The sequence below is a fragment of the Thamnophis sirtalis genome, unplaced genomic scaffold, assembly GCF_051295495.1.
Source record: "Thamnophis sirtalis isolate CommonGarterSnake01/CBP01778 unplaced genomic scaffold, rThaSir2_p1.2 scaffold_1, whole genome shotgun sequence".
In the NCBI taxonomy this organism is placed as follows: Eukaryota; Metazoa; Chordata; class Lepidosauria; order Squamata; family Natricidae; genus Thamnophis; species Thamnophis sirtalis.
Window position 1 is genome coordinate 24,266,126 of NW_028261381.1, and position 21,683 is coordinate 24,287,808.

General features: G+C 37.4%; 1 protein-coding gene across 1 annotated transcript; it reads right to left on the reverse strand.

The window, feature by feature from the left end:
- Window positions 1–229: 229 nt before the first annotated feature.
- Window positions 230–21,011, reverse strand: GORASP2 (golgi reassembly stacking protein 2). The gene is made up of 10 exons (XM_014058913.2): window positions 20,785–21,011; window positions 11,126–11,206; window positions 9,224–9,427; window positions 8,292–8,378; window positions 7,628–7,758; window positions 6,024–6,156; window positions 5,722–5,842; window positions 4,474–4,551; window positions 2,883–2,993; window positions 230–1,374 (listed from the first exon to the last, which is right to left on the reverse strand). The coding sequence occupies exons 1-10, from the start codon at window positions 20,845–20,847 to the stop codon at window positions 1,016–1,018; spliced, it is 1,368 nt and encodes a 455-aa protein (XP_013914388.1). The 5' UTR covers window positions 20,848–21,011; the 3' UTR covers window positions 230–1,015.
- Window positions 21,012–21,683: the final 672 nt, after the last annotated feature.

Genomic DNA, 21,683 nt, shown 5'->3' on the forward strand with positions numbered 1-21,683 from the left:
ATTTGCTACTAGCTGGGCCACAATTAATAATTACGTTTTTAAAAAAAAATAAGTATTTTCTGTAGAGTTGGAGAACTGTGGCCTTCTAGAAATTCCAGCTCAGTAAAGCCAACAATGAGAAATTTGGGGGAAAAACATGAATGTGCCTGTGAAATGTTTTCCATTCCAAAACTGTGTTACAATTGTGCATTTACTCCTGTTCAGTTTTAATAATATGCTCACCGAAAGCTACAAGATAAAATCCTCAGATTTTATTGCCATTATGTAACCTCTTTCAATACAACCTGTTTTACAAAAAAAAAGGTCAAAAGTTTCACCTTCCTGTTTTTGAGCCATGTCCAACATTATGAGGTTTCCTTTTGATTTCTTCACAATACTTTTGACAGTGGGCTTATAAAGCAAAGCAGCAGAGGCTAGGTTTAGGTAAAAGGGCAGTAGCTCAACAGAAAGATCTGCATACAGGCAGATTTAAAAATGAGGCTGAATTTACAACTTGTGTTCTGAAGTTTTTAATAAAACAGCTCTAGTTTGAAGATCTTTATACTGCTAAAATGTACAACTTGGACAAAAGTAAATACTTTTATCCCTCACAATGTATTACCAAAATTCTAATTCATGTAAAGTACAAGAAAAAAAGTTTTCATATACTACAAGCATGAATTACTTACTCATTTCTAAGAGAAGCAAATTTGGGGGGGAGGGGGAGTAAGCAAGGTAGCCTACTGAAGTCAGATTACCCTTTTTAAAAAAAATCTTCAATTTTGGCAGCGGACACCTGCATATCCTACCTTGATAGTTCCTTTTTATTATTCTTTTTCTTTTTTAAATATAAGCAGTTCCTTCCCCTTTCTTTACCCTACACCAAGCCCATTGTAAAAATCTGGACCCTTAAGTCACCTTCCCTATATTTACAAGAACTCTGACAACAAATACAAACTAGCATGAAAGTAATGATAGTTTGCATATACTGTTGTTGAATAAATACATCAAGCCCAATCCAATCAATCAGTTGAAGTTATGATGATTCAGACACAGCCGTATCTGTGACCAAGGGCGCTGGCTTTTCACTGAAGGAAGTTATCCCATCTCCTCTGTCTTCAGGAGATAATGCATTGACAGTGGAAGCATTAGAAGCAGCAGTAGTAACCATGGGGGGAGGAACAGCCGTATCCAGAATGTGTGCAGAGGTTTGTTCCACATTTACAGTCGTGCCAGGATTCATAGGGAAGCTTGTTGTGATGGGAACAGAAGACAGCAGATCCGTAGGCAGAGTGGCCATCTCATTGACCAGTGGGAACTTGGCAAGGAATTCCGGTGACAGAGGTGCAATTCCAGACAGGTTGACTGGAGGCAAGGAAGGAAGTGGCGGCAACCCTAAGAACATCAGAAGACAAAAACAAACTTGCAGTCTACTTGCGTGAGTCATTAGCCTACAGAGCTATGTTATTTGTAAATAGCAATATTACACTGCATCTACGTATTGCAAGGAAGATGGTGGGGATATATATAAAGAAACAAAGAGAAGAGGCTTCCCATAAGGGTCCCTACAGATGTGTATCCTGAGCAAAATCTTTCTACTACAGAGATTAATTTTCTGGAGGTTCTCAAATTTTGCTCCTAAAATAATAAATGAATGTGTGATTATTTCATTAGGGTTAAGATTGGGCAAGAAATAAACTTTTAATCATTTAATCCATCTATGATATGAAATGTTGAAAGGACCTTCCAACTTTATTTTAAAAAAACATTTCATTGGAACAAACAGTAAAACAACTTTCTGGCATCAATTTGCTTTGTGTGAGCAAGACGCAAAAATGTATTACTTTATTAAAAGTTCCTCATGATGCTTAAAGGAACATGGCCCACCACTTAAAGACCCCTCATTGCCTATAGAGACACCAGGTCTCATATTAATTGGAACACAGCAAAGCTTTAAGACTGCTGTTAACTTCTTATGGCACAGGTATTTCGTGTAAGAATCCCACCACCTTCAGGAAAATCACATTCCTTTATGCAGCTTACAGAGTCCAAATGAATAAACAACCATTAGCCAAAAATATGCAGACAAACTAAAGGGCATATGATTCTGTTTTCACAGTCCTCTGAATTCTGTCCCATCCAATATCTATTCATGAAGATTTCAGGAAAATGGCTTGAATATAAAAAATCAATTTATATGCCAGGGTTCGTAGAGATTTTGGCATTTTTATGCAGTAAATGTAGTACTGTACTTTACATTTACATAGGAAGTTTTTTTATTTCACAGTAATATTGTACCATTGATAATAAGGCATCAGAAAAATTTAACATTACTTTCTATTCTCACTTATACCAATGAAATATGAGATAATGGATGTTGTTTAGTTGATGTCAAATCTAGTTTTAATTTTTAGCACACAACAGCATCCTGATTAGCAGGTGAAGTGGCACTCCAAAAAGAACAAGAACTAAATTTAACTTAAAATAATTTAAATTTAAATCTAATTGACATTAAATTAAAATAAAGAAACAGTTAATCTCCATCTACCATTTATTTCCCTTCCCTGTATCAATTATATTGTGGCAGCGATTTTTGGAAGAATTTAAGGATACATATATTGTATAATATATGCACAGTAGTGTTGGGACTGCAAGAAAAATAAGGAAAAAGCATTTTCCTTTTGTAGGATTCTCTATAGGATTTCAGGGGCTTTTTTTCACCTGAATGGGATCTAAATGTTATGATACTGAATTAAACTGGGTTACAGGCAAACATATAAAAGCCTTACTTATTATAAGCTTAAGATAATTTAGTGGTTACATAAAGTCATATGCAACAGGGCTGAACTAAAATCATTAGACTGAGTTATCAGGTGTCAGTTCAGAAATTTATCAAAACATACCAGGCTGCCCAATGTCTACTAATCCAGGACCAGGAATTAAACGCGGACCAGGTAAATTCAAGTTAGGGATGTTCCCCAGGTTGGGAAGTCCAGCAGGTAAAGTCATCAGTCCTAGTAAAAATAAGATGCTAAATTTCAGAAGTTCATATTACCCGCAGGTGCAGAAAAAAGAAAAGTAGCAAAGATATTTAATGGGAGGAACACTTTGAGTATTTTCTAACAATTACAATATGTTGGAGAGAGAAGGTTAGACAAATGGACAATCAGAAATATCATTGGTCATGTCTATCACTTTAAGGAGTTGGCCTAGTGTAGATGTATGGAAATAACCAGCATGTACTTCCTTCCCTCACATAATGTATTAAGAAGCAGTCTACTTATAAGAGACAGCTACATATAGTGAGTGTCATTTTTCTATGTGCAAAGATACTCAGTCCAAAACTTAAAACATCCTCATCTAGTCTAGACCACTGTGGAGGTAATCCAATCATGTAAGGTTCTAACCTTGAGGAAAAGAGTAATTATACTTATTTTTAAATTGTTTTTGTTTTGTTTGAACTCATGTTTTAAACATATTAACTTCACAAAGAGATTGAGCTGAAAAAGAGAGTTGCTATTGAAAAAGTTCATTTCATGTCAGATTCTCTTTTAAGGCTCATGTAAACAAAGTTATCAATTGAATTGCCCACTAAACTAGACTATGGAAAGTTTTATTTAAAAAATTCTTAAGATTTTCTTGGTTCCTGCTTATACATATTATTTTTATGTATATGTTTGCCTTCAAGTGTTGACTCCTGACAACTGCTTGGAATGGTTCCTGCAGTTTTCATGACAAGATTGTTTGCAAGTGGTTTCTCACTGCCTCCTTCCTAAGAGTGAGAAAAATTAAATAGTTCAAAGATACCCAACTGGCTTTGTGCCTAAGGTGGGACTAGAACTCACGGTCTCCCAGTTTCTAGCCTGGTGCCTTAACCACTATACAAACTGGCTCTCATTATTCATATAATATGGAATGAAAATATATCTTTTTTACATTTTAATTTATAATATCTATAAAAAGATGATTTTCAATTAATTGAACTTGTATATTTAGCCACACATATTAATTTAAACAAAATTATCATAATTGATTTGGCTAGCACTTCTAGTTCTCAGAATATTCTTATATCATCTCTTCTCTTCGGTATAAGCAAATGTACTATATCTAAAACTACATTCTTGGAGCGGAGTCTGAAAATTATCCAACAATGCAGTACAATTCAAATATTTAAAAAAAAAATCTACTCAAATACCGTAGTGAATGAAAAAAAATATTCCCAGACTGTTTTCTACAGGGAATATAGAAAGTATACACCCTCCTATTAAAATACCAGTTTTTTGAAATGTAAACAAATCAGATCAAGGTAAATCACTTCAAAAATTAAAGGTGGGAAAAGTTCTGAAGTGATTTATCTTGGTCTGATTTTTTTTTATCTCAAAAAACTGGCATTTTAATGGGAGTGTGTGTGTAGACTTTTTATATCCACTGTTTTTGAAAACACCCTTTTCTCTATTACACACAAGAACGTTCATCAACATTTGTATCTCATACCTGGTAATGGGGCTGCTGAGTTAATTGGAGGAAGAGATTGATTTGCTTGAGGCGGCAATAATGGCACTGTAGGAACACCTAATGAAAAACCAAACCACATTATCTTTCAAATGCTATTTTGAACATATCCACAAAATCTCTGACCTAGCCCAACCCATCTACCTTAAAAGTAGCCTTTAGGTTTTCCAGCAAAAATCTTTATTATTAACCATTTTCATTTTTTTAAGATGGAGATGTCAGAGAATAGGATCCTTTTGTGTCAGAGCATGTCCCCCCCCCATGTTGAAAATAAATTAAAAAAAACCAAGCCAAAATAACTTTATTCTAAAATGAAAACAAGAAAGAATGAATGAATGAATCCAAGTAATCTATTTTATCTTCCTTGGCAGAAACATAACCTTTGCTATAAAACGATTTGGCAGGAAACCATATTCATCTTCTCGTACTTCCTTAGATTTAAAGTGTTCAAGAGAAGTAGGAAAGGCGTTCATGCAAAGACGAATCCAATGTTATGAGCTTGAAATCTGCATTTGGAGAACTCTGCTTCAGTGCTTGTGTGTTTTGAGAAATATCATTTTGTGGGTTCCACCTGTTCCAAGCAATGCAACTGGACTATGTTGTGGCTTGTTATTGCTTTGTAAGAGAAAATAGGAATTTGCTGTAAGCCCCTATTCCCTTGTTTTATCTCAAGGTGACAAAGGTAGATGAGATATAGCCAATGCTTGCTGCTGATCACCTATCATGTATAAAATTTGGCCAAAGAGAGGATTTTTAAAATGTAGAAAAATATTGGATCAGGAAACAAAACATAATTAGTGTTTTGGATGCATTAGAGCAGTGGTCTCCAACCTTGGCAACTTTAAGACCTGTGAACTCTGGGAGTTGAAGTCCACAGGTCTTAAAGTTGCCAAGGTTGGAGACCACTGCATTAGAGAACTCTAATATTTGCTCATTTGTTCTCCTTAATGAAAAACCTTGGGCTGCACTGCGTGGAGTTCCAGAGTGTAATAATAATAAAAACAGAATAAAGATGGCCGAATTCTATTTAAAGAAACTGTTATTTTAACATCTGTCCTCTTCTCCAAAAACCAGACCCTTCTCCACCCAGCCCACAAGTAAGGTTGCATTGTGTAGCTATACAACATGTTAGTGTACATGACATGTAAGTTAAAAGAACTGTCACTCACCCCTGATATAATTACATTTAGAAAACAGAACACTAGTATTAGGATTACACAAAAGACAAACCTGTGCTGAGCACGTTAGGGACAGCAGGAGTTGTGTTAATGGAAAGACCAGCCAAGCCTTGTTCTACTCCTGTAGTTCCAGGTGGCAGTGAAGAAGGGGGATTAACTGAAGACAGTTGCACCTAATTAGAAAGAACACTTTTTTATCAGAGATCTGCTGCTTCGTAAGAGGTTACAAGAAATAAATGCTTGGAGAAGAACATACATATCGGACTAATACGTTACAAGTCAGGAATATTACTCCACCAGAAGTGGTTCGGAGAGTCACACTGTAGGCTGTAAAAGAAAAGGAGGACTACTTACTTCTGTGAAGCCATCTTTGAGTGGACTAATAGGTGTATTAGACAACTGCCCAGGAAGAGAAATTTTCTTTCCTTCTTCAAAAGGGCGAGTAGGTATTCGATGCAGGTATCCGTAGCCAATGCCACAACCTAGGCTTTAAATATAAAGAAAGGGAAATGAGATTAACCTTAAATATGTTCACAATTACCCAATGCTGTTGAATGAATGAATTGCCTTTGAGGAATTGTACGGACAGAATTTAAACAATATCCTTAAATAGCCATAGTATGTTTATGAATTTAATAGTAGCACGGGCATGATATTGAAAATATCAACTTTAATTCATTTTTAAGGATTGTGTTCATTTCCAAAAATTACACATCTCTAGAACAATTATAAACTATTGCCACCAAGACAGCATAAAGAAAGACTCTAAAAAATTAACTAAAAACATTTGAAGGGTTGGGCATATAAAATCCTGTGGCCTAAAATATCTAATGGACAATTCCATAGCCTTCCTTGCCTCCCTCAGAATAAAGCTTTTCAGGGACATCAGATGCAATTACATAATTATACAGAAATCCCATGGGAATTTCATGGGAATATAGAGGTATGTCTCTGCTTTCATTTTTCAATTTGCCTTAATAGGAAGTGCTGAACTTGCTACTATAATTGAGACTGGACTTATGGCTGTAAGTTGTGCTGGTTGTTAAATGTGTTAACATGTGGACTTTATTTTTGGTGGTTAAACAAAAGCTGCAGTTGTTAAATGAATCCATTGTTTGCAATGGGTATTATTTGCCAAAACTGAAGGTAAATGCCAAAAAACACCATAAATCGCAGTCACGTGATTGTGAGACTTTGAAAATGGCCATAAATGCTGACAAGTGCCCAAAATGTGATCACATGAGCACTAGCCGGGGGGGGGGGGGCAGCTGTTGAGACTTCAAATCCGGATCATAAAGACTATTTTGGGGTCTATCATAACTTTGAATGGTTGGTACATGACCAATTGTAAGTGAAGGATCGCTTGCATACTATTCTCTTTTCAGCTAAATAGGAATAGAATGCAGAACCTCATTTCTCATGATATAGTGGCATATTAATACACTATGAATTTGAAGTGAGTCATTATAAACTTAATTAAAAATCTACAAGTCACATGGAAAATTATACAGGCAAGAGAAAGAAATCTGTAGCCCGATGGAACGGACACTTATTTTCTAAATTAATTGAAACCTAGATGAAATACAGTATTCATAATATACAGAATTACAGTATTCATTCAACATGAAAACTTATAGCCTGTGTTCAGTAAAAGGGGATGAACAAAATCTTGCAGTTATCTGAGTTGAGTTTTGATGTGACTTTTACCCTAAGAAGTTTTATTGTAAAACAGAATCACACTAGCAAATTAGTCCTCATACATTCTTTCTGTTCAAAATACAAATGGAGTTCAATAAATATCTTAAAATACTTAACATAAATTAAATCTATGAAAAATATTTACATTGTCACTGCATCTGCCCAGTTTGTTACAAATCTGACTGTGTGGAAACCCAGATTTAGTACCAAAACGATATGTTTAATCATATTTCACATCTCTTTGAACAAAATCAACTTACCTTCCCTCTCCACCCCATGCAGTATTTGGGGTAATAACGACTTCTCGGCAATTATCAGTATCAGTGTTGTATACATAAAGTTTTAATGGTTTGCTTTCATGTGTTTCAATGAGAGAGAATAAATCTTCAGACTAAGGAAAAAACATATTTAGTTGACACTTTGATTAATTTTAATCAACTATTTTATTAATTTTATTTTAATGTTCTGAAATTCAGAAGGAGCTGAAGTTCTCATTTTAGCAGATGACAACATTCATTAGTTTGCTTCTACCAATAAGTAAAAATAAAAAAAAAATGCATGTAAGCATAAATTCACAAATAACCTTTCCTTGCTGTTTTCACTTGTCCTTTCTGCTCATCTTTAATTAATAAAATTAATAATAATAATAAATATTAATTTCTAAGTTATGTATAACTACTCAAAAAAGAAAGCTAAATTGCAAATAATTATGAGCAACCTGAGTTCAGCCTAAAATGGTTAGAACAGTGTTTCTCAACCTTGGCAACTTGAAGATGTCCGGACTTCAACTCCCAGAATTCCCCAGACAGCTTTGCTGTCTGGGGAATTCTGGGAGTTGAAGTCCGGACATCTTCAAGTTGCCAAGGTTGAGAAACACTGGGTTAGAATCTTAATTTTTTTAAATAAATGAAATAACATATTTACCTCATTCATGACAGTATCTGCCCCAATGATGTAGTCGCTATGAGGTCTAAGACCTGCAATTGCAGCGGGAGAATTTGGTTCAACTTCCTAATTACAAGACATAAATTTTTTAAAAAGTAAATTCCTTAATCAGACCAAGAAAAGTACAAAAGATAAAAAAAAATTAAAAACTCTCTCAAATCAAGTTCAACTGTTGATGACTACATGGTCACATGCACACTGTAAGAAGAGAGTGGACAGCCATTTGTCTGAAATAGTATAGGACTCCTGTTGAGCAGGGGGTTGGACTAGAAGACCTCCAAAGGTCCCTTCCAACTGTTATTGTTAATTTATATTTGGAGGGAGAGAAGAAAATGAAGGGGGTGGGGTGGTGAGGAGAAAAAGAGAGAAAATGGAACCCCAGGAGTCAGTATGATTAAGATTTGCTCTACACTTTTGCCACATAACCACTAAAATATTTTTCAGTTTCCTTAACAAATTAAATGTACTTCAGGAAAAAAAATGCAGTCTTCAAGATAGAGAAGTTGTTGAAAATGTATATACACCGGTATGTACCAAAAAGTATTGATTGCTGTTTTGGAGACAAAGGGTGAAACCCCATATAAGTAATAATGCATTAAATGCATTGGTGTATTGGTGAATGTTATCTCTTCCTTGTTTTTTTTTAAAAATACCCACCAGAAACATATAAAGCTTTATTTCTAGATAGGCAACAAACTCTAGGATGGCCATCACACTTCTTTATTGATAGCGATTTTAATTTAATGAAGAAAGTGCAGTAAAGGAGATATAGGCAACTAATTGTCTTTTTTCTACGCCATTTTGGGCGAATTCCTATTGGAAGCGCATAGCCCAAAGGAAGTTAAAACTGGAAGATTCTCCACACAGATTGATTTTGTTTTCTAAAAAATAAAAATGGAGCTTCTACTTACCAGCACATGCCACACGTTCTCATTGGCGCCATCAAAGCTGCAAAACCGAATGCTCACGCCCAGCAAGCCCTGACCTCCCCACATGTTGCTGGGTGTTACGGATGTCTCTCGGAGCTCCAGGGTTTTGCTGCTATAGACCAGCATCTTAACAGGCTTTTCCACATTGGCTTTCAACAGGTCCTTCAGTGTGTCATTGTCTTTATTCTAAGGAAGGTATAAGGATAAAAAAATCATTAAACTCATTTGCAGTTATGCAATAGCAATAGCAATAGCAGTAGACTTATATACCGCTTCATAGGCCTTTCAGGCCTCTCTAAGCGGTTTACAGAGAGTCAGCATATTGCCCCCAACAACAATCCGGGTCCTCATTTTACCCACCTCGGAAGGATGGAAGGCTGAGTCAACCCTGAGCCGGTGAGATTTGAACCGCTGACCTGCTGATCTAGCAGTAGCCTGCAGTGCTGCATTTAACCACTGCGCCACTTATGCTCACACTATGGCAATGTATCAGCATTTCAAAGTATAGAAAAACATTTTGAATGGGACGTTTTGCGCATTCCTAGCGTTAAACCTATGCCTTTTTTCCTAAAGCACCAACTTTCATTTTCTTACCAGAAAATGGGCAGAAGCAAGCTCTTATAATTTTAATCATTCTCTCTTCTTCTAACAATTATTTGTTCCTCATAACAAACCCTATATACCATGTACTAACTTTTCCTCAGCAGCTGCATTTAGACTGGATGACACCAATCAACAATAAATTAACGATACCCCAACTAACCTCCTGACCCCCAGACCGAGGAAATCGGCTTTTCAAAACTTTCTGAAAAACTAGGGTGTTGGGTTTTTTTGCCAAATACACTTAATATGTATCTCAACCACCCATATACATTTCACAGCTGAAATGGAGAAGCCAGGGATGGATTTCATACAGTACAGGCTGTCCTCGACTTACCATAGTTCATTTAGTGATTGTTCCAAGTTACAATGGCACTGAAAAAAGTGAATGACCACCATTTTTCACAGTGACAGCTTTTGTAGCAGCCCCATGTGATCAAAATTCAGATGCTTGACAACTGTTTCATATTTATGATGGTCATTGTGTCCCAAGGTCATGTGGTCACCTTTGGCAATCTTTTGACAAGCAAAGTCAATGGGGAAGCCAGATTCACTTAACAACCTGGTTACTAATTAATTAACCACAGTAATTCACTTAGCAACTGTGGCAAAACTCACATAACCAATGTCTCACTTAACAACTGACATTTGGGGCTCAATTCTGGTCATAAGTCGAGGACTACCTGGGAAAATCCAGATATCATAATCTTGTCCTCTCTGGACTCATATAATCAGGATCCAATCTGGGTCAGCCACCGGGACCAGAGGGCATCCTCAGTGAACTTCTTTTGCTGAAAAAAAAGTTCTCTGAGAATAGGTTCCAGCACCAGTCCGAAAGCTTGGAAGACTAAATCTCTAGTCCCGATAACCAACCCAGATTGGATGTTGCAACATTATCCTGGGACAAGCATATTTATTTGCCTTCATTCGTCATATAATCAATTCATATAACAGGTACCAAGATAGGAATTAAACCAAACTTAAAGAAAACAGTGTATTAATTCTTTCATCTACAAGCCATCAGCAGGAATTTTGTATCACAGGAATGTATGCCTGGAACGATGTGTTTCCTTTTACCAACTAAACTTCCCAGAGGAAACAGATTTGCTTGTACAAGCAGGTCTTAAATTATTTTTTATAAGTCAGGAGCTCTTTTCAGCTAGGAAAAGTTTATTACCTTTCCACCCCAGGCATAACTACATGACATTGGATTGTGAAATTATAAATCTGGATTTATGTTTTCAGGTATCCCACCCGTAGGTTTTAATTTGGGGATTCACTTACCAGCCTGGAACCATTAATAGAAACAATAAAATCAAAGAATGGCTCCAATCCAGCTCTATGTCCTGGTGAATTTTCTTGCACCTAAAAGATAAACATTACATGGAAAATAATAATAATCAAAAGTAGCAATTGCAGCACTATGATTCCCAGCATGGGAAACCTTAATAAAAACCATAAATGCTTGTCATTAATTAAAGCCAACAGTATACTAAAAGAGAAACAAACTTTTAGAGAACCATACCAATTTAAAAAGACAAATATGTGTCACCTCTTGGAAATAACAGATCACAAATCCTGTTATCAAGGCACTAACTGTGGACGTATCTTAGGAAATCCAGTTGTCACATAGGCAATTGCAATTTAAGGACTGCAGCCTTTGAAATGAGGTTTCAATAACTTTCCAGTGTCTGATAGTGTGAGCCTTTTCTCAAAATATACAAGCCAATCTCTGCACAAAAAGATCTATCACTATGAATTCACCTATGAATTTGTTTTGAACACAACTACATTGCACATGGCAAGAAGTATTACAGTTATTCTCTCTTTTTTAAAATAAGAACAAGATTATAGCTATGAAATAAACAGCTAACAGCACAGAAAGCTAGAGTTCCTAATAAAAATCGTAAAATGTAAGAAAAAAAAGATAAACGGCAAAGATGTCTCAGATCATATTTGAAATATCACAGTTAAGAGTAATAACAGTAATAATAATGAAAAGGAAATTCCATTAACAGGTTAGCTAAACAGCTTAAGAGCCAAACCAAGATTGACAGAACAAAAACAAATTTGCAGACATTAGGACTGCAGTTTTTGGATTTGATGCAAAAATGTGTTCCCGTGCATACAGATGAAAAGGGAGCATCTTTCTGTGATTCATTAAATTGGTTCCATCTTGTATCAAGATTGCATAGCTGCACTGCAGCCCCAGGAAACAACACCTTTGGTTTAAGGAGTTGCAGACAGTTGCTACATATCTTTGCATTCGCACACTCCTCTCTCTACTACAGTACACAGATACCTATTTCCGGTGATTATCTGGAGATCAGGTTCTTTTCAATAAGTACATTACTTGAGGAAGGTAGTTTAAAAAAGAAGTCTGTAAGGTATTAAAATCAGCAGAAGACTACAGTTAAAAAAAACTGTTGAGAAAAACAAATGACTTGCTTCCTTTTGAGTTAAACATGCGGAAAGCCTGAGACCTTTCTGAGGTCGTGAAGTCTAATAACTAAAGATGTTTTTACGTCATTACTTAATATTATTTATATACAGGCTGTCCACCAATTTCTTTGGGGATATCATTTCGTCCCTTTTGTGGTTATTTTGCTTGGACTGTATTTCATCACAATCATAAAGCCACGGAACCCCAAATTTCCGTTGCTAAGCAAGACAGCTGTTAAGTGAGTAGTGCCCCCTTTTACAATCTTTTACCTATATACATTACAGGAGTCCTTGATTTACAAACATTCATTTAGTGACCGGTCAAAGTTACAATGGCACTGAAGTTTTTCACACACAACTCTGTGTGATGTAACATCCTCACGGTCCCGTGATCAAAATTCAGACATTTGATAACCGGTATGAAAGGGAAGCCCATTTCACTGAACAATTATGTTACTAGCTTAACAACTTCAGTGATTTGCTTAACAACTGTGGCAAGAAAGGTCATAAAATGGGGCAAAACCTACTTAACAAATGCCTTGCTTAGCAACAGAATTTTTTGCCTCAATTGTCCTAATAAGTCAAGGACTATCGTATCCTTCTCCTCTGCAATCTTCATTGGTTGCCAGTCTGTTTCTGGGTCCAATTCCAGGGGCCGGCTTTGATCTTTAAAGGCCTTCATGGCATGAGCCCGGCTTAGCTGAGGGACTGGCTTTCCCAGATTACATCTGTCTGCACTGTTAGGCCTGAGAGAGAAGGCATGCTACAGGTCCCATCTGCCAGGGAACTTCGCCTGGCGGAGTATGTCCCAGGAGGTGAGGCTTCTTTGCCACATCACCCACCTTGTGGTATCTTCTCCATGGAAGATTAGTTCCATCCCTCTCAACATTCTCCAAGTCCTTCAAGACCTGGCTCTGTTATTAGGTCTGGGGAATCCCAGAGGACTGGGGAAATTTTGTGATGGCTTCCATATTCAACCTCTCCTGTTTTGTATGTCTTTTTTTAATAGGCAAGTGTAGTTCTTTTTATATATTTGGTTTTTCAAATTACGGTATTTTTCTGAGTATAACACGCATCTTCCCCCCCCCCCAAAAGAGGGTGAAAATCTGGGTGCGTCTTATACACTGAATACAGCATTTTTGGCCTCCCGAAACCCCAACCCAGCGCATTCTGTTTTTCACAAAAATTGATGCACAAAGGGCTTGGGAGGCTTGTAGAGTGCTCCTGAGGGCTGGGGAGGGCAAAAATGAGCGAAAAACAGGCTGTTTTTTTGCTTGTTCTTGCCCTCCCCAGCCCAAAGGAGCACTTTGCAGGCCTTTCAAACTCTCTGCATGCTTGGTTTTTCACAAAAAAACAAAAACAAAAACAAAAAAAACCTTTTTTAAAAAAATTACCTCTTCAAAATCTTGGTGCATCTTATACTACGGTGCTTCTTATAGTCCGAAAAAGACGGAAAATTCTGCATCTACGCTTCCCAAAGTCACATTCAGAGAATTGCATCGCTATTAAAAATGATAGCAATAGATAACTTATGTATACAAAATCTATGTGTGTCTGTGTGTATTCCAATTCCCTGAAAGTGATGTGTGTGTGTGTGTGTATGCATTTGTGTGTGTTCTGTTTTATATATATATATATAATGCTACATAACTGTCAAGCCTTACTTTACAATAACATGTGTTAATCATCTATTTTAAGGTTTGGTAAAAGTGGTATTCAGACAATTCCCTACCTCCCTTATCTGTAACTGCTCTAATTTACAGATATATTTGGAAATAAAGGGAAGTCTTCATGTTCTCTTTTTTGCCTGACCACAAACGGCCTTGTGAAAATTCCCTCAGGGAAAAGAAAGAAAGGAAGGCAGGAAGGAAGGCACCAACCATTAAAAAAGACTGCTCAGCTGCATTCTGTCACTATGCAGCCCATTAACACCTATTAAACTTTGAGAAGAACAATGTATTTTAAATTTGTTTTAAAATATTATATTTATTATTGTCTATATACTGTCCATGATTTATTTTGAGATTATTGTTATACAGGTAGTCCTCAATTTACAACAGTTCATTTAGTGACCATTCAAAGTTACAATGGCACTGAAAAAAGTGGCTTATGGTCTTTTTCCACATTTAAATGCCCATGAAGTCACATAATCAAAATTCAGACACTTGGCAACTGATGCATATTTATGATGGTTGCAGTGTCTTGAGATCATATTTTGCGACTCTCTGACAAGCAGTGTCAATGGGGAAGCTTAACAGTGTTTCTAACTTAACAATTGCAGTGATTCACTTAGGAACTGTGGCAAGAAAGGTCATAAAATGGGACAAAATTCACTTAACAACTACCTCGCTTAGCAACATAATTTTTGGTGTTAATTGTGGTCATAAGTTGAGGACTACCTGTACTGAACAGGACTATCATCCTGCTCCAAGCAAAGTTTTGGAAGAAGAGTTAATTAACCATCTCATTTTCTAAAACTGCTGTCTTTTAGAGCACATATAGCCTATATTAAATCAAAATTTGATTTATTATGCAACTTCTAATATTATTTGAACCACAAACATAGGATCTGATGGATTGCAATTATAAGAATACATGAAAGGAAAGAATCTAGACATACTTGGTCTTCATGTGATAAATTCTAGTTGGCAGGGTAGTGGTACAAGAACTAACCTGGATTTATAAGGTGTGAAAGGAAAGTTTTACAGATATAATTTCATAGATGCCACTAATAACTAACACAGATTGATTCAAATAGCTAACATGGACTCATTTGTAAGTCAATTTTCTTAATTTAGAATTTTTAAAATTCCATAAGCACCTAAAATTTAAACTACTGTGGATATCACCTTCAACCCAAAAAGCTTAAGAAGAGTTTTGGATAAAGCCTGCGAAAGTGGCAACCAGTTTATCAACTAAAAAATGCTGAAGGCAGAATTTTTTGATAGTTCAGCAGAGAGATAATGTAATAAAACATTTCAGCATACCGTCTGAGTTAAAGGCTATACTTCAGTTCCCTCCATTAAAATCGACTGAGCTTCTTTTCTTTTTAATTGGCTACCGCAAGATTCCACTGAACTATTCAGAAAGAACTTTCTTTTTCAGAGAAAAAGCTCTAAGTAAATTGATCCAACTGTTACATGAAAATAAATCACCTACACTGAGGAGTGTCACAGCACACAGCTACATATATTTTATTGTTTTAGGGTACTACCGTTCATTCTGCCAGAGTTATAACCAAACAGGCCATAAGAAAGCAAAAACAAAAAAAAACCCCAATAATCTAGATCAGGGCTGCTAAACTCCTGGCCCGTGGGTCGTATGCATCATGCGCTTGCCACACCCATGCCCGGTTTAGCAAAAGGGAAAACAGTCCTGAAAAGTCACGTGATACCTCTGTGATTGTCAGTTTGACACCCCTGATCTAGATGGTCTTATTGCCAAAATTCAATCTTAAAAAGGTTATTTAACATGCAAATAACTTTAGGTGACAATACTTTTCTACTGTAAGTAATATGGCAAGTTCATAAGTGCATAATTTATTATTACTATATGAACCATGACAATCTGTTTGCTTTTCAAGTATATTTGCAGAAATGTGCATAATTAGTCTATTCTGTAGTTAAATGTCATATAAAGCATACAGTAATGCAAATATATTCTGTTTATTTTTACTTTACCTAGTAGAAACGCTGCCATATCGAAATTCATGCCTTAGATAACTTCTAGTTATCTACCAGAAGTTTCATCACTTTGTTCAGAAGCAAAACAAGGAAGATGGAATGTGCTAGCAAGGATCTTAGCAAGGACAGCAAATACTTACATTTTTTTTAAAAAAATCCCTTAGTAGGTATCTGATTTAGTTCTCCATTAACATAATTGCTATTAGATGTACTAAATAGTTCAAACTTCCCTGAGGTTATGTGTCTCTTTGGGGTCTTAAAACACAGAGAATTTATTCTAAATTACTGCCTGAGGCAAAAAGTGTCTTTTAAAAAAATACTAACATGCAAGTTATATTGCAAAAGTTAAGAAAGACAAAAATGTTAACAAAAATTAGTTTAACATGCACACAGGCAAAGAACTAATAGATTCTGTATAAAAACTTGTAAAGTAAATTGTTTAACCAATCTCACATTTTTATTTTGGTCATATATTAATTAGCAGATCTTTTCCAAAATTAGTGTGGGAATGAACTACTTTTTATTTCACTTAGTTGATGTATCTTCAGCATGATTTCCCCTTCTATATTCTTAATCTAACACTTATTTAATTCACATCTCCTGACACTTATATATACAGCCTATAATACTACTTTATGTATAAACCTTATATAATGTTGTTTTCTCTTGCATATTGCAATATATTCTTGTATCCAATGTATTTGTTCATGTATATTTTCCTCAATAAATCTACACAGGTGAAGCACTGGACAGATATTCCAGACTTTTGAAACATCTGCTTTTTGAAGTTTTCTGTCACGTTCTGGAGATCTGCATATCTATATGTCAAATAAGGAATGTATGAGTGTGACTTTCCTCTTTTTATGGGTCCTTCCTGGCTCCAAATTCCACTGATCTGAAGTTACTAAATTCAGGGTCAGATTTAGGATAAGTAATGTCAGAAGTTTCATATTCCACTAGTTATTAATTTCATTCTACTATCCCTATCTACTAATTTGTTTCATTGACCTGTAACGAAGTATTTTTCCTGATTTTTAAAAATATTTAATTTATTAATATTCTGATACAAATGGTGCTTCCTCTGTCACATGCCTTCTTAGTGACAACAAGAATGTCATAAGCCATATTCAGGGATTTGCTTGAAAGCAGAGCACTTAAGCTGGATATTTTGATGGGGCTCCATGCAGTAGTTTCTCTTTGCCTTTCCTGACTTCCTTGGACTGACTAAAGAGGTCCAAAGAGAAGCTGTACTGTATCTGATTTTACCTGAACTAGAGGGCATCTATCCATGGCACTCAAAAAATACTGTTTATTTGGCCCCAAGTTTTATGAACACTTTTAAACCTGCCTTCAAACAAGCACAAATGCAGTTTCTCTAGCAAGACCTAAACAGATTGGGAAAGAAAGGCTATGCTGGATGGAAGTTGTGGACAATTCTATCTAGTTTTGACCCTCATGTGAAGAGCTGTGATGTTTGTCGGATTTGAAACACAGCAGAATATCCTAGCTTTCTTGTTAAATGCAGCTAGTAAGGAGTACATCTATTTAATGTTACGACTAGAATGCAAAAACAAGCAAGCAAGCAAACAAACCAACCAGAAATAAGGACTGAATTCTGTCTCCAATTCATAATAGCAATTTGCTATACTGCCCTTAGGAGAGTCACAATGGTGGGATTCAAATTTTTTTACTACCGGTTCTGTGGGCGTAGCGTGGCTTGGTGGGCGTGGCAGGGGAAGGATACTATAAAATCTCCATTCCCTCTCCACTCCAGGATACTGCAATATCCCCCTTTCCTCCCAATCAGCTGGGATTCAGGAGGGAGAGAATAGATGTGGGTGGGGCCAGTCAGAGGTGGTATTTACTGGTTCTCTGAACTACTCAAAATTTCCATTACAGGTTCTCCACAACTGGTCAGAACCTACTTAATACTATCTCTGCAGTGTCAACACATAAGACCTGGAGTTACTGAACTAAGTTGGAGAAAAGTGGAATAACTGAGAATGCAGCAAACTGATGGGCAACTCAAGCCTCATTTAGCCATTATCTCACTAAGCAGTATGACAATCTAACCATGAAGGAACCTACAAATGCCCATTGAAAAATCCCATTGTGATTTCAAACAATAGCTTTTACTCTATTGTACGACTTTACTGCCTGATAGAAAAGTATTTTTTAATTGTGAATGTATTACAGCATTTCATACTGGGAAAACCTAGGAAAAGTGTCTTCCATTACTATCAATTTCTGTGAAAAATAAATGACTAAGAAAAAAAATCTCGAAGGAAGAAGACAAGCCAGATTGCCATAAATCCAATGCCTTTATAAATGAGAGACCTTAATACATATCTAATGTTTTTATTTATTTAGTAAGAACTGCCTCATAGCTGCCTAAGGTGTCTATATCAATAGCTACATTCCTAATCAATTACACAACATATACTGCATTCTTCATCACTCCCAAGTGTTGTTACCTGGCTATGAAAAAATTGCCCACTCTAAATAAACGGGTACTTTCAAAATTATGACAGTGTTGAACAAAGTTGACAAATTACAGACTTTGAGAAACATAAAATTTCAAACCAGCATTTAAAAGATAAACTCACTCTTGACCATATTGAAAAATTATTTATTATTCAATTTATATACTTTCCATCCCACCTAAAAATTTGCCTTTTTTGGCACCGAAGTAAATATTTTATATATTAAATATGATTCATTCTGTTGTTTTACTGTTTTTTATTGTACTGCATAGCATTTTTCCATTACTTTCTAAATACTTTTTGTTTTGTGTATATCAGAAAAAGGGTGACATAAATGGTCTAAACTAAGTACAATTAATACAGTTTCTATGACACAGAGGCATTACTTTTCATTTGTGTCACTTTTTATTTCTTTAACAGTTAAAATACCAAGAGTATAAGTTATTGTCTATGTTGAAGCTGTTTGGTGTAGTAGTTAAAGCACCAGGCTGGCAACTGGGAGACTGAGTTTTAGTCCCACTTTAGGCATAAAGCCAGCTGGGTGATTTTGCATCATTGACTTTCTCTTAGCCTTAGGAAGGAGGCAATGGCACTTTTGAAAAACCTTGCCCAAAAAACTGCAGGGATCTGTCCAGGCAGTCTCCAAGAATCAGACATAACTGAATGAAAGAAAGAAAAAAAGAGCTGTATATCAATGTAGACTAAAATGTTAAGAAAGCAGTACTACACAAATCCAATCTCAAATTTGTTTATGGAGAAGAAGCTGACACAAATTTCCTCAAGGGCTATACTGTTAGCTTGGAATTAATTGAACTTGTAACTGCAACTTGTTTAGTCTTTCTGGTATTTATCAGATTTGAACAAAGTATTTCATATCTCTTGCCTAGAAATCCTTAAAATAGCAAATTACTGAACATCTTTGCCTCTTGATGCCTATTTATATGGAAAAAAGTTATCTGAACCAACTAAAGTTGTAATAACTCTGGAATCATATGAGGAGGAAAGAAATGAACAAATCTCACTAATAGGAATGTTTCAACATTCTGACAAGCTGCCATTTACTATTGTATTTTTGTGGAATTCACTTGAAGAAACTGCATCAAAATTGCTCAAACTGCACCATACACTTGCTTTAAAAAAAGGCAAAACAAGAACACTTCCACCAACATATAACAGCAATAACATAAATCCCAAAGTGTAGGGAAATTCCCAGAAATTATAAGGTTTCGGGTATGTGAAGTTAAGACAATGGAGATCAATTATCCACTTGCATGGCTAACATGATTCAGTAGTTTAATGGCTTAACACACATCAGTTATTTTAACTGCCAACATGGCTTATTTCACAATTCTACTGGATTAAGTTTATTAGCCGATTATGCTTTGGAAATTCATGTTATGCTTTTAAATTAAATAATCGCTTCTCCAAAATTGGGAAAGACAAGACTACGTTTTATAGTGCAGAAGTGACAAGACCCCTGATTTTTCCACATAAGATTCACATCTTTTACATTATATGTGATCATAATATATATGAGTATATGCATAATTTGGTACTTATTTATTTTGTCATGTTTTATGTAGAGTATATTGCAGGGGGGTGACCCTTTGAGAACTGTTATGCAACGAAATTTCATTTTAATGTATGCCGATCAGGGCGCATTTAAAGTGACAATAAAGTTATTCCAAGTCTTGACTATTTGCGGGTTGATCGAGCAGCAGTAATGCAACTGTCGCACAGGATGGCTGGTTCCAGCATACCAAATCAATACCGCGCTGGAAACCAAGGTCAGGGAGACTGACCATCATGAGATAAGCTCGTGAAAACAGATCTGGGCACGAAACTGATATTGCTACCGGAGGATTCAAGCTTGCCGAAACTCATTCCCCGGAGTCACCCACAGAGCTACTGGGAACGTGAACGGCCATCCCATAACGAACAAAAAACGGGCACTTCCTCCTCCGTTGCTCTACCTCCTTTAGGAGAGGCGCTAAGTAGCAAAACTTGATTTCTGGCATGGATTTCTGGGCGTTTTTTGGAGGGGGGGGGAGAAGGAAGATCAGGTATCCATCCCCACGATTAATATTTCTGCATGAATTGATCCTCCAAGTCCAAGTCATCACCCTCTTTCCACGGTAAGGCTTCTAGTCCGGCAGGTCTTGGAAGTCACCCGTGGGACGTAGCGGCTGCTCCAAGGCAGCTCCACTCCCGGCATTTCCCGCATTCCTGCACTCTTTCCCTGCCGGGGTGCCTTCCCCCTCTGCACCCCACGCTCCGTGCACCGCCTTCCCACGTGCGATTGCCTCCCCTTTCCCCGGAGTCGCCTTCCTCTTACTCTCAGGACGTGGTAGCCTTCGGTGCCCCCGCCAGGTATCTCCACGCTCTGAGACAAGCCCATGGCTCAGGCCCAGCGGCGGACGACCAGGGCGCCGAGCGGTGGCAGTGGCTTCTCCGGCGCGCAAACGGACGCGCGGCGCAACCGCCCCTCCCGCGCCAGCCAGCCGACGTTGCCCCGCCGCACCAAAGACGTGGCACTCCGTCGGGCCGGTGCGGGGGGGGGGGGGACGCTCGCTGCGCACGACGCTGGGGTAAGACAGGCCTCCGTGGCAGCAGCTCCCCGACAGCGCCACCTGCTGGACTCAGGACGCGTGAGCGAAAGGGCGAGCCGGGCTAAAGCTTTGCGGCGCATGCGTGCCGGGAGGACGCTCAGCAAACTACATTTTTCCTCCCGCCGCCCCCTTTGCTCGCGGTGTCTTCTGGGGTTTATAGGAAAAAAGGCGGAAGGAGAATCAACAGAAACGTGGGCCTGCCTCGTAAGTGTTTCGACGGTGGCCCGCGAGGTACTAAACTGGTGATAAGAACCGTCAGTAATGTGGTGTCGCTTCGAGGGGCCTCGTGCTGCTCTCTGGCGGTGAAAAAGGGAACGTCTTGTTGGGTCATTGGCCTCTATCCACAGCGCACATTTTGGGAGGCGCGTTCAAAGCCAGACGCCTAAGGCAGGACTTGGAACCTAAACAGGGTTGGGGGCCATTAGGAAATCCCAGGCTGGAGGCTACACTGAGATTGCTGGGGAGGGGGAACCTCTCAGGAAAGAAAGCAATATAGCAATATAGCAGTAGACTTATATACCGCTTCATAGGCCTTTCAGGCCTCTCTAAGCGGTTTACAGAGAGTCAGCATATTGCCCCCAACAATCTGGGTCCTCATTTTACCCACCTCGGAAGGATGGAAGGC

Bases quoted from the DNA above. Each gene is read 5' to 3' on its own strand.
- GORASP2 (XM_014058913.2), bottom strand. From the start codon at position 20,847: ATGGGCTTGTCTCAGAGCGTGGAGATACCTGGCGGGGGCACCGAAGGC. The intron at 8,379-9,223 runs GTAAGTAGAAGC...TCTTGTAATTAG, and splicing joins AGAACGTGTGGCATGTGCTG to GAAGTTGAACCAAATTCTCC. The intron at 6,157-7,627 runs GTAAGTTGATTT...TTATATTTAAAG, and splicing joins GCATGGGGTGGAGAGGGAAG to CCTAGGTTGTGGCATTGGCT.